Here is a 15,907-nt window from a genome sequence, read left to right as displayed (position 1 = left end):
TGAAAAACCAAACTTGTTTAGTTCAGGACAGCAGAGGGCCACATCCATGGCTGGGTGCAGAGAGGCACTATCTGCAGTGCTTTCTCACTGCTGAAAAATGGAGCCCCTATGCTGCATTCAACAAAGACATTTAGACTCCCCTGCCTTCCATGGAATCCAGATGAAGTTAGACACTTAAATACCTGTGTATTGAAGAGAGAGATGCAATCTTCCTCCTGTGAGCACAGGCCTACCCTGGGCTGCCGGACAAATGAGGAATCTGCCCAGTCGCAGGTGGGGCACAGAGGTAAATCTGCTGCTCTAACTTTTGTCAGTAACTGATGGAGGGGAGAGCTACTGTATGGCTGCTGCTGCTAAAGTACCAGGCAGTGCTGTGTGTTGATACTCTCTTCTGCCCTATGGCCCCCATGCAATCCATGACAGCCTGTGAAGTGAGGGTTGGGCCCTAGGACAGCAGTGCTCTAAAGTACAATCAATGTGAGTTTAGACAAAAGCCCTCAGACCATGATGGAGACAAAGACTAGGGGTTGGATCTGTGCCCCAAGCTCTCCAAAAACACCTGCAGGGGTGGAAGGGATCATGAGAGCCCAACCTTCCTTAGCAGTCACTGCTCAACCTTCCCCCAACCAGCATATAGAGACACTGCACCAAGCTGGCCTACAGCTTTTACTGTTACCAATGCCTCTGACTCAACTCATATCAAACTGAGCAGCATCAGATTTAACACCACGCTGAGTGAAAAGGTCACATTAAAAGTATTAAATTAACATGATTTAAAAAAACACCATTTAAAACAGGCCCTTTAGACAGACCATAACTCAAGACAATAATTTAAATGATAAAATACACTGGCTGCCAACAGAATAACCCAAAACAAGCTTCAGGCCTACTGAAAACATCAGCTGACCATGATGTGATCTGGGTGGATGGGGCTGTTTGCTCAGTGCAGCATGTATTACTGTGGCATCAAGTTACTGCAGGAAATTCTGGGCTCCTGGCTGCTACCTGCCAGGCACTGTAAAGCACTGGCTCCTGCATTGGCAGGAGCTGGTCATACCAATGCATTGCACAGCCTGCAGCTTTGGAAAGCTCTGCTGGGGAGAGAGTGGCTGCTGCCCACCCCGAATGCCAACTCGAGGCAGGAGTCCCAGTTCATCCTGGGGAAGGACTGGGCTGGAAAGTGTCATATGAGGGTTTGTGCTGCAAATAGTAGGAGCTGACACTTAAGACATTGAGGGAATTGAGCTGGCAGCTTGTCACAGTTGTTTTGCCTGTAAGGAGAGGCCCTATGGAGGACTGGGCAGCCAGCCCAGGCTCCTGGTTGTGTCACTGTCAGAAAAACCATTTGGCTGGGCTCAGACATTAGGGGCTGGGCAAAAACAGCCTCTGAACACACTAAGGTTCCATCTCTTACCTAAGAGGCCATTGTTAGAATGGCCTTCAACAACCCCAGCCTGACTGCTGAATTGGATCACCTATGGGGGTTGGGCATGTTTGCTACATGTTCACCACATGATTCCAGGCAGAGATTACAGTTGCCAGCCTGCAATACTGGGGCTAGGCCCCTGGATCTAGCTGACATGTTCCATACTAGGATGTGTGGTCTCGACAGTGCGTTGCCATGACACAATGATCTGCTGGGCTCGTTGCTAGAGATCATACATGGCACAGAAATAGGAACTGTCCCCGGAGCTCCCCCCACCCCCCCATGCCTGCATGGGGGGAAGAGGGGGACTCTGGTTTGAGAGGCATGTCCCTCCTTTGTACTTTTGGAAAGGCCTTGCATTTTCACTAATAAAAACCTGAGAACATTTCCCTACATCTGCTGGTGTTAGCCGCCCCCAGCCTCTAAGCAGCCATTGCTGGCCAGCCCTGCTGTATTGTGCAGCCACAGCATCTGTGTTAAGGCACAGCTGAGTCAAGCATTTCATGTAAACACTCAAGACCTTGAAGTAAGACTCTGCCAAGCGAGTCGAGTACCATTAAGCAAGAAGCAGAAATGCTCAATCATTCTAGACAAAACGCTGGAGCCAGCCACGCCTCGCTGTCCCAGCCGCCACAGTCTGGGTCATCTCCGTGAAGCTGGAGGCTTCAGTGCCACCTTCAAGGAAGCGGCCTGCTGGAAAACAGAGAGAGAGGAGCCATGGGGGGGAGAGCAGCTAGGACGCTGCTAGAGCCACCCTGACAGTGACTGAGCGAGCTTGGCGCATTGGTCCAGCCCAGTGCCCTCACTTGCACCGGACGGGGCAGAACAGCTCAGTTACTATAAAACAAAACAAAGCCTGACTAGCCCATGAGAGAGCAGGGCGTGACAGACACCCAAGCACCTAGCAAGGAGCCTAGCCAGGCAAACGGAACCCCCCAGCCCCACTGGGTAACACAATAGCCAATCTGATTGCAGACACACAGAGCTGGGCTCACCTGGGGCTGGCTGGATTGACACGTCAGGGCAGCAGGTTTGGCAGGTGGGATAGGCAGAGCTGACAATTTGGTCCCCTCCATGCTACAGCCATTCAGCTTATCTGCCTTATGCTGGCAAGAGCAAGACAAAGAGCATTCCTTTAATGTGAAACGTTTGGGATCAGCATCGGCTGTTCTCCCAGAAACTGCTGCTATCAGAATAATCAGGCCATGTCACTGTAGTGGTGTGGATACAGCAAAGCTGACCCCAGTACTCCTGCCTCTGCTCTCTCCACACTGCCCATTCAAGGGTTGACTCTGGCAGGCACACAGCCACCTGCATAATGCCCACCAGCTCTTGTGTGGGCTGCCCCCCCCCCCCCTGACAGCCATGAGCCCTCAGTACTGGTCATGGAGCTGGGGGTGGGTGGGAAGGGTGTGTGTGACTGCACTCGGGGGCGCAGAGGTGTGTGCACGCAGATCCCCTACTTGTGAAGTGAGAGCTGAGTGGCTAATGGGCAGAAAGGCCAATGTGAGGACCCAGGATGAGACGCACCTGTTTGCTTCTCAGCTCGGGGAGAGGCCGGGTCGGTGGCTTCGGCTTCACCTAACAACAGAGTGCAATAGAGTCTGTCACCCAGTCCCAAACCAACTCCTGCCAGGTGCCCCCTGACCCCTAGCACAGCTCAGTGCTGCCGTAAGGGCTCAGCAAAAGTACAGGTGGGTCCAGTGGCACGAGGGCATGGGCCACACTTTTCATGCAAAGAACAAGGACAATCTGCTGGGAAGGAAGGGCCGTGAGGCTCTGGGTAAGTAACACAGCCTGCCTGGCTCTGTGTCTGATGGGGCCACAGGCCATGGGAGTCTTTGAACTGTGCTGATTCAGGCTTTCAGCATCATGGAGAAGCCTAGCCGGGACCTTGGCTGACGGGGCTGCTGTGCCAGGGGGTGGGCAGATGCCCTGAAAGGTGCCAAGGGTGTTTGAGACACAACCCACCAACATTGCAGGGCTAGGGGCTGGCCTGTGGACATGCTGCCCCACTGGCTCCCCCTGACAGCTTCACATGGGCCTGGGTAATGGGGGAGTGAGCTCTGGAGCACTGCACCGGGAGGAGCAGTGGGGTCATCACACCCCCTCTGGGTGGTGGGATCGCAGCATGGGGGACTGCAAAGGGCCTGGCAGGACGGGGCAAGGGGCACCCCCAAGCAGCACATGCTGTCTTGGGGTCCGAAGCCTGGCTGAGGGTGGCTTCAGGCAGGAAGGTGACATGCTGGGCAGGCCTGCAGGCATCTGATGTACAGCACCAGCCTCCAGCAGGGATGGTAATGCTGCCAGTCAGGGTCCCCGCTAGTACATTTCCAAAGGGTGGTGAGAAGCCCCATTACCTCGCCAGCAGCTGGTTTGGGCTTTGCAGAGACCAGTGGGGGACGTGCCACACTGGGTTTAACAGCAACCTAATTCAAATGCAGAGAAAAGAAAACAAACCTAAGGTTTCGCTGTCGTCTTTGAATGAAAATTGTGTGTCTCCTATCAGTTCCCAGGCCAGTAGCACATGGCAGTCTGTGCTAGGATTCAGTGGGGGAGCAGTTACTCACATGCCCACGTTTACACATGAAACAAGAGGGAGTCACAGCGCATGCTAGAGCCTTTCCCGCTTCATGCATTCACTAGGGGCAGGCCAGGGCGGAGAGCCTGGTGCCATGTGCAGCACTGGCAGCCCTCCCCCACAGGCTGCTATTCCCAAGGGAGCTGAGGACCAGCAGGGTACAACCTGCCCGCCCCTTCCCCCCTCCCATCCCCGCACAGGCTCCTGCCCCCAAGGGAGCTAAGGCCTAGCTGGCTAGAACCTGCCCACCCCTTCCCCATCCCGTCCATGCAGAGGCTCCTGTCCCAAAGGGAGCTGAGGCCTGGCTGCAGGGCCCTGTTCCCAGCGGTTCTTTGGACAGTCCTGGCGCTCTACCCAGAGGCAGTATCTCTGCTCTGGGAGTTGCTCATGGCTAATGTTCTGTCTAATGCTGTGTGCAGCCCTAGAGCTGGGTGGGGTGGAGAGATGGGGGCATAAAGGTGTCTTGAACTGAATTTAGTGCAGCCTTGCCAGGGACGGAGCTGCCTGTCTGGGTGGGGATTACCTTTGGCTTTGGAAAGGCTCTCATTTATTGTGATGCCAGAGGCCACAAAGGCCCAGGAGCAATTTTCCCAAAGCAGTTCAATCGTCATTGGGCCAGTAAGCAAGACTGAGAGTGACTCTCCAGCGTGACAAACTGAAGAAATGATCTGAAGTAAACAGGATGAAATTCAATAAGGACAAATACAAAGTGCTCCACTTAGGGAGGAACAATCACAGTTGCACACATACGAAATGGGAAATGACTGCCTAGGAAGGAGTACTGTAGAAAGGAATCTGGGCATCACAGTGGGTCACAAGCTAAATATATGTCAACAATGTAATGCTGTTGCAAAAAATGCAAACATCATTCTGGGATGTATTAGCAGGAGTATTGTAAGCAAGACATGAGAAGTAATTCTTGCACTCTACTCTGCACTGATTAGGCCTGAACTGGAGTATTTTGTCCAGTTCTGGGTGCCACATTTCAGGAAAGATGTGGACAAATTGGAGAAAGTCCAGAGAACAGCAAGAGAAATGATTAAAAGTCTAGAAAACATGACCTATGAGGGAAGACTGAAAAAAAATTAGGTTTCTCTAGTCTAGAAAAGAGAAGACCAAGGAGGGACATGATATGAGTTTTCAAGTACATGAAAGGTTGTTACAAGGAGGAGGGAGAAAAATTGTTCTCCTTAACCTCTGAGGATAAGACAAGAAGCAAATGGCTTAAATTGAAGCAAGGGCAGTTTAGGTTGGACATTAGGAAAAACTACCTCTTAGGGTAGTTTAAGCACTGGAATAAATTGCCTAGGGAAGCTGTTGAATCTTCATCACTGGAGATTTTTAAGAGCAGGTTAGACAAACACCTGTCAGGGATGGTCTAGATAATACATAGTCCTGCCCGGAGTGCAGGGGACTGGGCTAGAAGACCTCTCAAGGTCCCCTTCAGTCCTACGATTCTATGATAGCTGGGTGTTTACCTAGGAAGAGGCAGACCCAGAGGCTAGTCCCTGCCTCACTGACCCCTTCAGTATTTTATACAAAGCAGAACAGCTTCAACAGGTTAGACAGAGTCCTCCCCCACACCATTAGCCGGTGGTTAGTGCACTCCCCTGGGAGGGTGAGATCCAGGTTCAGAGCCTATTCTAGATTGAGGGGTTCAAACCTGGGTCTCCTGCCCCGCAGGGACATGCCCTAACCATTAGGGTAATGGTTATAAAGGGAGGTGGGCACTAGAACCATCTCCTCCAGCCATTTGGTGAATCTAGCCCCTTTTTAAAAAAAGTACTGCAGAAGCAGGAAGCCTGCCAAAAGATCAGTGGGGCCACTAGAAGACTGAGAAATTAAAACAGCACTCAAGGAAGATAAAGCTATTGTGGAGAATCTAAATGAATTCTTTGCATCGATCTTCACAGCAGAGGATGTGAGGAAGATTCCCAAACCTGAGCCATTCTTTTTAGGTGACAAATCTGAGGAACTGTCCCAGATGGATAGGTCCATCAATGGCTATTAGAGGCTAGGGACACCATCCTTGCTCATCTTGGCTGTTTCCTAGAATCTGGGAATGGGTGACAGGGGATGGATCACTGGATGATTGCCTGTTCTGTTCATTCTCTCTGGGGCACCTGGCATTGGCCACTGTCAGTAGACAGGATACTGGGCAAGATGGACCTTTGGTCTAACCTAGTATGCCCGTTCTTATGTTCTTACTGAGGTGTTAATAGAGAAGGTTTTGGAAGAAATTGATAAATTAAACAGTAATAAGTCCCCAGGATCAGACAGGATACACAAAAGAGTTCTGAAGGAACTCAGATATGAAATTGCAGAACTTCTAAGTGCAATTAGTAACCTATCGAATAAATCAGCCTCTGCATTGGATGATTTGAGGATAGCTAATGTAATGTTGATTTTTAAAAAGGCTCCAGAAGTGATCCTGTCAATTACAGGCCAGTAAGCCTAACTTCAGTACCAGGCAAACTGGTTGAAACTATAGAGCATTATCAGACACATAGATGAAAATAATTTGTTGGGGAAGAGTCAATACAGCTTTTATGAAGGGAAAATCATGCCTCCCTAATCTATTAGATTTTTTTGAGGGACTCAACAAATTCAACAAATATGTGGACAAGAGTGGTCCAGTGGATATAGTGGACTTGGACTTTCAGAAAGCCCTTAACAAGGTTCTTCAATAAAGGCTCTTAAGAAAAGTAAGTGGTCATGGGATAAGAGGGAAAGTCCTCTCATGAATCAGTAACTGGTTAAAAGATAGGAAACGAAGGGCAGGAATAAATGATCAGTTTATAGAATGGAGAGAGGTAAATAGCGGAGTTCCCCAGAGGTCTGTACTGGGACCAGTACTATTTAACATATTCATAAATGATCTGGAAAAAGAGGTAAACAGCATGACACAAGCAAGAGCCAATAAACACTGACCAGGTTCAAACCTGTCTGGAAGGTGGTTTTCTTGTGGGAGACTTGGAGGAGGCAGCCCTGATACAAGCGGCCAAAATGCCCTGCCCGATCCGGCCAAGAGAATAGCCCTACAGACTGGTAGCCATGGTAACCAGTCTTTGGGACACAGCATGTTCAGCACAGGGGGCTCTCCTTGGAGCTCAGGTGCAGGGTGCTTTGGTGGTCCCTGCCCAGAGTGATGGGGGCAGTTAGTGAGGGGATCCATCCCCCCCACGAGGCACCAAGGGAAATTTAGTTCATGCAGCTCGTCCCTTACCACTTAGTTAATGAACCTCCCCAACTAATGCAGCACCCAGCCAGCCCCTCAGCCATTCCTGCCAGCTGACCTCCCAGTTCATGCATGCTAGCCTACACAAGCCATGGCCCCCACATCATGTGAACCAGCATCACAACCTGACTCCTGACACTGCCAAGGCTGCAACCCCATCACCCACACCACCACCCGCACCACCACCAAAACCCATTGCACCAGGCAGCAGCTTCCCTGCCCAGGGCTCCTGCTCTGCTCCAGCCCTCTCAGAAGGCAGGCACAGAGGAGGTTCCCCAGGAGCAGAGAGATCACTGTCAGCTTTGTGCAGCTTCATATTTTGCAAAGTATTTGCAAATATGCAAATTAGCTTATTAAACTATATTCAAATTTGCAAACAATGAGTACGTGGCCAGAAATGTTGTGCAGGGCAATCCGCCTGAGTGGCAGGGCCAGACATGGAACTGCACCAAGCTCGGTAGGTGGGTACTAAAGAGAACAGTCATGGGGTGGGGGGGAACTAGAAGCAGAAGAGGTAATCCAGGGATAACTGGGGGCTAATGAGGCTGTTAAAGGAAGCTGGGGGTAGGGGAGTTGGTTGAATGAGGGCTCTTGGGTCAAACAGCCAACTGCAGTTTCCTCCCTTTTACAGACCTCCTGCCTATCAGACATGATGGACGAGGCTGGGGGACGCCCGCTCTGGCACCTTTCTCATCAGTGTGGGGTCCATATGCCCCATCACAGCTCCCCTCCCCCCAAGGGTAGATACATTCCTCAAATCCAGTTCTGCCCTGGTTGGAGCTCACCCAGCCTCAGGCTCACATACTTAGCATGTGCTATGGGGCCTCTCCCTGCTCTGCCTGGCAACCTGCCCTTCTGATTTGGTGGAAAGTCCTCTTTCTTCCCCAGTAAGGCCCTGTTTTCCACGTTTTAACCTGGAGCAAACTAACAGGGGAAATGGGAGCATCTTGGGGAAGCACAGGCACAGCCTGGACTGTAGGCAGATAATACGGCCAAGCTACGGGACCATGCCCCCCTCAAAGAACTGTATCAATCCTTGGCATCTGGCTCCACTGAGGGGCTCTTACAGCACCCAGTTGCCTAGCAATAGCAGAAAGCACCAACTGGAGTAGCCAAGGCCCAGAGGTCAGGCCTGCATCCCTGAGCCTATCCCTATGCTCAGATTCACACCATTCTGGGTTTGTTCTCCTCTCCAGCTCTGCAGGAACAGGCTCTTAACTGTGTAACTTGTATGACTGTGCTGCCTTGGTGTGTGAGGGGGCCTTGTGCTGCCTGTGCGGGCATGGTAATGCAATTTCCACCCCCTCCCCCCTGCTCCAGCAGAGGGCTTTTTGGAAGGACAGTGATGGTCCACTGAAGTGGTTACAAAGGGGTGATGGAAGCAGCTTGACTCCCCTTCTCTACAGCATCGTCGCAGGGACACAGTGGCCAGGAGCCCAGAATTCCCCAGTAAAACTCCCCAGCCACGAGAGCTGCCCTCCTGCTCCCCAGGCTCCCTGGGCCACACATACCTTGGGTGGCGGCCTGCTGGGAGTCATGGGCACGTACACAGACCTGGGGCTCTTCAGGTCTGAGGTTGTGGAGATCAGATTTGGGCTGCTGATGTCGCAACTCTGCAGCTCATGCCTCACGTTCCTGGTATTGCTGCCCTCTTGAAACATGGGGTTGGAGAGCCCCTTGGTGGTGCTGGTCACAATTCTCCTGAAACACACACACAAAAGAGCCACAGCCATATTTTCCCTCTGGTTTGATTTCACCCAAAGACTCCCAATTCTGAGGTCTGCTAAACAGCCCAGTGGCTCTTTGGCAGTGAGGCACAGAACAGCCCAGGATTCTCCAGGGCCCTGCTGCCACCTGGCCCTAAAACGTGCTACATCATAGACAAGGGAGAATAATACGCTTTTCAACACCTACTCATGAAAAACCACATATTGTAGAAATCAGACCCTGAAAGACAGATGTATATTAGGGACCTCAAAATGTGTGCCAAGGGACTGGAAAGCACAGCCAGTCTTGTTTCATCAGAGTATGATGACGTCACCATTAAATGCTGATTACTGGGCACACAGGTTCATTTTCTTCTTTTTTCAGTTTTTAAAAACAAACTCAGCATTTTAATCACTTTATTGCAAAAATAACTGAAGCCCACAACAGGCAGTGGCCACCTTTGGAAACTTGAGCTCAGCATCACAGCGGGTGTGGGATAGGGCCAAAATGCCGATCTCTGATGCCTCAACTACAAAGCCAGCCTGCATAGCTGACCATATGTGACCATGAATGTGGAGACAGGATCATCCATGCTGAGAAGCTCTCAGTGGTTTGGGGTAGGGGAGGTGCAGGCACAGCCCCATTTCACAGAGAGCTTTCACCTACTGCTACTTGGCCCTGCTAGGCAGAGACCTGGGTGCTATTCCTGTTTCTGCCTGCAGTGACTTCGTACCAGTTCAAATCCTCAATTACCTCAGCTGCAGAGCTAATGGGTCTGCCTGTCCATCTAGCCCATACTCACCACCCTGGAATCCAGAGATTGTGTTTTCTCCAATTTAGAAATGTGGGCAACACATTCTGTAACTCCTTTGAACGTTGATTCTTACTTCTGAAGGGTGTGGTGACCATTTTAATTACATCAATTAAATAACTGAAAAATAATGCTAAATTAAACTAAGAGCTCCTTCAGGTAGTGAATTACCTTTCCCAGCTGCACCACTGGAATGATGTAGTTTTGGGAGGGCGGGGGAAGGGGGGGTTAATTTCTGATTATTTCTCCCTGGAAGAGGGCACAACTGGGCTTGTGTGTTGCCGTGCAGGGTATGACAGGGTATGTCTCAATTGCTTTCTCATGCCTGACTGGGGAAAAGCCCAGTTGGGTGTGTTCTTGGGACTGCTGTAAGCCCATCCGCACAGCTGAATCACAGGAGCAAACCCAGCCCTGTGCTGCTCACTCACACTGTCAGTCCTCTCCCTTTCCTGCACATCCTGGCTCTGCCACCTCACATTCGGTAAGTGCTGTGAGCAAACGCAGCAGCCAAGGTGTGGTTGTGCCTTGGGGCGCTGAGAGGCCAGCTGGGAATCCCAGGTGCTTGGCAGACACTCCTGGCCTGGAGCTGCTGCTTTTACAACAATGGCTACTAACTGCCAATCCCCTGAAGCCCACAGAGCCTCATCCTGAAGACTGTAACCCAATGCCCAGAGGCCCCAGACACGATCGGGGCCCCATTGTGCCGAGCACTCTACAGTGCACTGGTCCAAGCCCCAGGAGCATGTGATGAGGGGATGGGGAGAGGGAGGAGGTGCCATGTGAGTGGGACACTCTCACAGGCTGTTACACACACTGGGATATTGCTGCGCCTTCAGGTTCGCCTCTCATTCCTGTTGTGTCTGTAACTCCACATTGGCCTGCCCCTCCCAAGAAGCCCTAAAACCACCAGGTGATGTCCAGGCTGGGACCAGCACCCAAGGGCAGTAGGGCGGGGAGGCCTGCGATTCTAAGCCCTTCTCGTAATCATGTAGCAGCTTCCCCCAAATGACTTTTGGGCTGGGGGTTCTCAGCCCTGGGGCAGGAAGGAGTGTGAGCATTGAACCAGAAAGAGATGGGCCAACACGAAGAGGGGCTTTCACCCTCTGAGAAGCTACTGCACCTTCCCACTGCTTCAGATCAGGGGTGTCACACCTGGCCCAGGCATCGCTCAGGGCACACTGGTGAGAAAATGCAGTTGTGAGTGAATGAGAGCAGCAGAGAACAGAGAGCAGCTCTTTGGCCCTGTGCCCGGCCCCTCCCCGGTACCCTCAGTATTCCCCTCCTGCCTAGAGAGGTCATTGGCAGGGCCCTGTCAGTACCAGGACCTGCAGCTCCTTGTTTGGCGAGAGCACAGGGACTGACGGCACTGCAGGAAGAGTACAAACAGCTGGGCCCTGCCCAGGGCAGCCCATGCAGGGGGTTGGGAAGCATACCACACTCTCCGGGGGCTACTCACTGTGCAGGGAGTCCCATCAGAAGCTCCTGCTGTCAAACAAGGAGTGGACAGGACCTGCACCCACCCCGCTCCTCTAGGGTCCTCCTGAGCAGGCTGCTCAGTGACCAAACACCCACCAGCAGGCAGCAGATGAAGGCGGTGGGGGTGTAGGAAGGAAGAGCCCAAAGGGGCAGGCCAGGAGAGGTCTCCAAAGGGTGGGTAAAGGGGTGGTATTTCAGAGATTCGGGGCATACAGCTTCCCACGCCTGTCACTGATCAGAACCCAGAGCAGGGGCTTTGTGAAGAGCAGCAGTTCCCATATGATGGCCAGACAGTGGCTCCTCTGGGCATGAGGCTGGGCTTGTCAGGGCAGGTGACAATGACAAAAACCATCGGGACAAATTGACCCACTGGTCGGCAGCCTCGGCTGAAGGGCTAGGGTTGGATAGGCCATGGGGGAATGAACTCTTCTCTCCTGAAGGCAATAGGGGATAGGGGAAAGCGTGGGGACACTTGCCTGTCATCACAGGACTCAGACAACCCTCTGGATATCCAGAGCCAAACACAAGTACTAATGGCCAGTGGACTGGTATGGAGAGAGTCAAGAAACCATATTGTCTGTCCATCCAGCTGTCCAATCAGCTATCGCTTGCTCCTCACCATGGAATCTGGCTATTGTGTACCCCAGTGAATCAGAGGAGCTGCCTGCTGTGGGGACTGAGCTCTGTGGGGGCACAGTACAGAAACAGGAGTCTTACCCTTTCTGGAAGTATTTCTTCCCATTGCCTTTGTAGAACACAAAGCCTCCAACAGTCAGCATGGCTACCAGCACCACCACTGTCAGCACAGCTGCCACAACCACGCTGCTTCCACCTGTTGAGAGCCAGAGAGAGGGATCAGGGCGGGGGCTGCTCCCTTCACCAGGGCTAGCGACTCAGGGGTTTGGTTTGGGGAATTCAGTCACCTATCCCAGCCCATCCCCTGGTGAACAGAGCAGGGCCAGACTGTCCATTGTTTTCCAGTGCTTTGGCCGATCTAAGCAGCCCCTAACAGGAGCGCGTTGCCCAGCCTATCAGACATCACAGTCAGGACATTGCTACTGCCTGCAGCCCAGCTGTTTCCTCCAGCAGGTCCATCCCGAGCCCTGCCCTACTGGCCCTGGTGAGCGCTGTACCTGCTGCAATCTCCGAGAGCTTCCGCTCGCAGTAGGGTGCAGCCCAGCCGGGCTCACAGTGGCATTCCCGCTTGTGATTGCAGACCTGAAATCCAATCCGGCAGGGTTAGGGTCCAGCAGCAACTCTGACCTCCTGAACGTGCTTTACAAGGGGAAGGTTTGGGCTCAATCCTGCAGCCCCTACCCAGGTCACACTCCCATCGGCTTCAGCAGCAGTTTGGCTTTACTGAGCAGGCAGCAGGATCGGGCCCCTTGTAACTGCTGCACATTTGCTCTGGCCTCAGGATCACGGCTGGTGAATTATCATTACTGCACAGATACTGACAGCAAGAGACCTGTTCTCCTGAAGCAGAGTATGAGTGACTTGCACTGGCATCACCTGGGAATCAGCCCAGACAGTGCCTGTCTGTCTGACATGCAACAGTGTGTGATGCTGCTGTGCCCCATTGGTTGCACTCAGCACCAGCATCTGGAACAATCCAACAGCCGCATCTTAGCACCTGTGAGCAGCTCACAGATGTCCCACTTGGGCAGCACCTCCCACAATCACAGCTGCTGGAGGAGAGGAAGTTCTGCTGAACTCATTGGCAGAAAATGTTCCCTCCCAAATTGAGCCAAATTGCTCCCTGAACCAAAGTGCCCAGTGAAAGGCAGGACGCAAGGCCATGGGAATGTGGCCTGGTCCGTTCCTTCAGGGTGGACATGCTGAGAAAAGCAAAGTGTTGCCTGAGCTCTCTCAGGGACAAGGGTCCTGTTATCACACAGTGACCACACAGCCCAGTCGTGGGTGGCCTGTGACCATGTACTCTGAGGGAGGCAATGCTGTGATAGTGCAACATGAAAAGAGACATCATGACTGGCACAGACAGACATAGCAAATGGACCCTGTGGGTCTTGGAAACGTGACAGGTTGCTGGCTGAAAGGCTGCCTTTGCCAGCAGATCACAGGAGCAGACATTAGCACCGAGGTACTCCAGACTAAGGGCGGGACGTGCGGTGCTGCAGGATGGGGGAAGCTGCTCTAACATCAGACGCAGAACGGGGTGTGGACAGATAGAGAGGATGGTCTGTGAAGCACCAAGAACCCATGTAAGATGGTCTCAGGGGTCCAGCAGTGCATGACAGTGGCACAGAGTACGTTCATGTCTGCTGTGTGTGCTCACAGACACACAGGGTGTCTGGGCAAAGCCCGGTAAGGAACAATACTTAGCATCTTTCACTCACACACCTCCCAGCACTCTACAATACAATCAGTGCTCCGATGTTACAGCTGGGGGATCTGAGGCACAGATGCTCCTGTAAAGTCAGAGGACACCCAGGGATCATGACCACACCAGCACCTCTGTGTGATGCCGTGCCCTTTCCATGGCCTGAACCTACCCCATGACCGTTGCACTTTGCAGAGCAGTTTTTGGCACCGTAAATCAGGAGGTTCTGGCAGCGCCCAGCATAGCAGACCTGGAATGAGAAGGTATAACGGTTTTAGCACCGTGTATACAGGCACCCTGCCATCGCCCATCCTGCACTCACAGCCACACGTCAGCCTCAGCACACACAGCAACTCAGTAGCTATGTTACCTCCTTGCTGCTGACCTTTCCCCCTTCTCCAGCAGGTCCCATGGCAAACCCATCCTTCCCCAGCACCCGCAAAGCCAAGCACACATCACCAGCCCAGCAGACAAGCACAGCAGCAGCCTGTGCAGGGTGCTCACCATTTCCTCCCCACACTTGGTGCCCGTTGGTACCATCACAAGATTCGCCACCATGTCACTTTCTTCCTTGTCAGTGACAGCTACTTTGCAGGTCACCCTCCCGAGAGACAGGGAGTAGACGCCACCCCCTCCAATGGGGTTCCTGTTCCCACTCAGGCAATGCAGTGTGCCACACTTTATGTCTCTGCGGGAAAAGTAAATGTCAGGAGTGAGTGTGCTTGGATCTCATCTCACCTTAGCTTTAGCACAGCCCCAAAGCCTCGCACCCCACAGCCTGTGCCAATATGGGACAGCTCCTCTGCCTTTGCCTGGAGGGTGGGCTCAGTGCTAGCAAAAGGTCCTGGCTCAGCAGCTCTTGCAGATGTCTGGGCCCAGCATAGGGCCCCCACCCACCTAGGGGCCCTAGATCTGACCTGCCAGAAACCATCTCTAGGGGGAGAGGGGAGCTCAGTGTCTGACCAGTTGTGAGGGCAGGGGTGTGAGCAGGCCCAGCTCAGCAGTTTTTGGACAGAGATCACCAATTCCTGTTGTACACACCACCAAAGAGCCACCTGACAGTTCAGGTCAGCATTGATGCATTACACTGGGGCTGGCCCCTTAGTAGTGAAGGGCTCTCTCCCTCTCTCCTTCTGGATTCCACATGCTTGGCCAGGCTCCATGGCTGTATGCTGGGAGCCAGCAGGGCAGCTCCAAGCTGTGCAGCCTGCACTACACTGCCAGGATCCTAGCAGGAATTACTGTAAAATGTCTGTCAGAGACCAGCAGGGGCCCAGAGTAACATCGCTGCCTGAAGCCTGAGCTCTGTGGGGATATCAAAGTAATCTGCCTTCACTGACCCCTGAAACTGACTAACCTTCTCCTCCCCCAAAAAATAGCACAGAGTTGCAGAGAATGGATTCTTCAAAGAAATCTGAAGATTTACACAGATACCTCGCTAAGAAGGATGTTTCCAGCTTCCAGCGTGGAGAGACATCTCAGACTCCAAGTGAATACTTGGCAGCCAAGCCAGGGCTGGGAAAAAACAAATGGCCACCAAACTGGACATTCTGGAGATGATCTCTTGAGTTTGAGGCCATGAGAGAGGAACAAGAGTCTAGCAGTAAAGAAGAAAGTTACTGATTTGGAAGAGAAATTCACTGTGCTAGACACTGGCCTCAGAGAGACAGAGTTGCAGAGCCGCATTACATGGATGGAGCAGAGAGAGAGAGAGATGCAGCTTAAACTTCATGATTCAGAAAACAGAGGGAGAAAGAACACAAGAATTAAGGGACTGCCTGAAAATACTGAAGGAAGAAATCCAATCTGGAATGTAAAAATGGTGACTGAGGAATTGTTAAATCTGAGCTCTCTGAGAGAGGTGCCAGTGGAAAGAGCACATAGAGTGCTGCTCCCCCCGCAGCTAGGCCTTCTAATAGACCCAGAGATCTAATTGTGAAATTTCATGGTTATCAGCAGAAAAATTTAATTAAGAAAAAAGCCAGAGAGCATTCAGAACTCATACTCAAAGGCTACAAGCTGCAATTTTCCACAATCTCTCTGCTCAAACTTAAAAAAAGAGGAGCTGGGGGAAATTACATCAGCACTCAGAAGGGCAGAAATCCATGACAACTGGTGATTCCCAGTCATACTCTCTTTCAGCTTCAAACATCAGCATTATTTAGGCTATGTCTACACTACAGACCTTACAGCGGCAGGGCGCCACACACAGGCAGAAACATGAAGTGGGAGGGCAAGGAAGAAGAGAAGAATGGCTAGTCCTCAAAAAGAGGAGAAGAATCAGTGGAGATAGCTAGAGTTTGGAGCCCCAGGAGGATACAGGATGA

The 15,907-nt window shown here is 52.1% G+C and overlaps 1 protein-coding gene across 4 annotated transcripts in view; it reads right to left on the bottom strand.

Annotated features, from left to right (window-relative positions):
• Nucleotides 1–653: 653 nt before the first annotated feature.
• Nucleotides 654–15,907, bottom strand: part of ADAM8 (ADAM metallopeptidase domain 8) — a 96,455-nt gene continuing 81,201 nt past the window's right edge. For 2 of the 4 annotated variants that reach the window (XM_032796453.2, XM_075072616.1), the window contains exons 16-23: nucleotides 14,085–14,268; nucleotides 13,753–13,830; nucleotides 12,373–12,457; nucleotides 11,957–12,071; nucleotides 8,757–8,946; nucleotides 3,787–3,855; nucleotides 2,957–3,007; nucleotides 2,254–2,532 (exon numbers count right to left, since the gene is read on the bottom strand). In XM_032796453.2, coding sequence (XP_032652344.2) covers nucleotides 2,287–2,532; nucleotides 2,957–3,007; nucleotides 3,787–3,855; nucleotides 8,757–8,946; nucleotides 11,957–12,071; nucleotides 12,373–12,457; nucleotides 13,753–13,830; nucleotides 14,085–14,268 — 1,018 coding nt within the window. In that variant the 3' untranslated portion in view covers nucleotides 2,254–2,286. Of the gene's footprint in view, nucleotides 2,120–2,253; nucleotides 2,533–2,956; nucleotides 3,008–3,786; nucleotides 3,856–8,756; nucleotides 8,947–11,956; nucleotides 12,072–12,372; nucleotides 12,458–13,752; nucleotides 13,831–14,084; nucleotides 14,269–15,907 lie in introns of those variants that run through there. The other 2 variants (XM_032796449.2, XM_032796450.2) reach the window with 2 other exon arrangements.

The sequence above is a fragment of the Chelonoidis abingdonii genome, chromosome 15 (assembly GCF_003597395.2).
Source record: "Chelonoidis abingdonii isolate Lonesome George chromosome 15, CheloAbing_2.0, whole genome shotgun sequence".
Classification (NCBI taxonomy): domain Eukaryota; kingdom Metazoa; phylum Chordata; order Testudines; family Testudinidae; genus Chelonoidis; species Chelonoidis abingdonii.
Note: the sequence above shows the minus strand (reverse complement) of the source record. Positions and strands in the feature narration are given on the sequence as shown.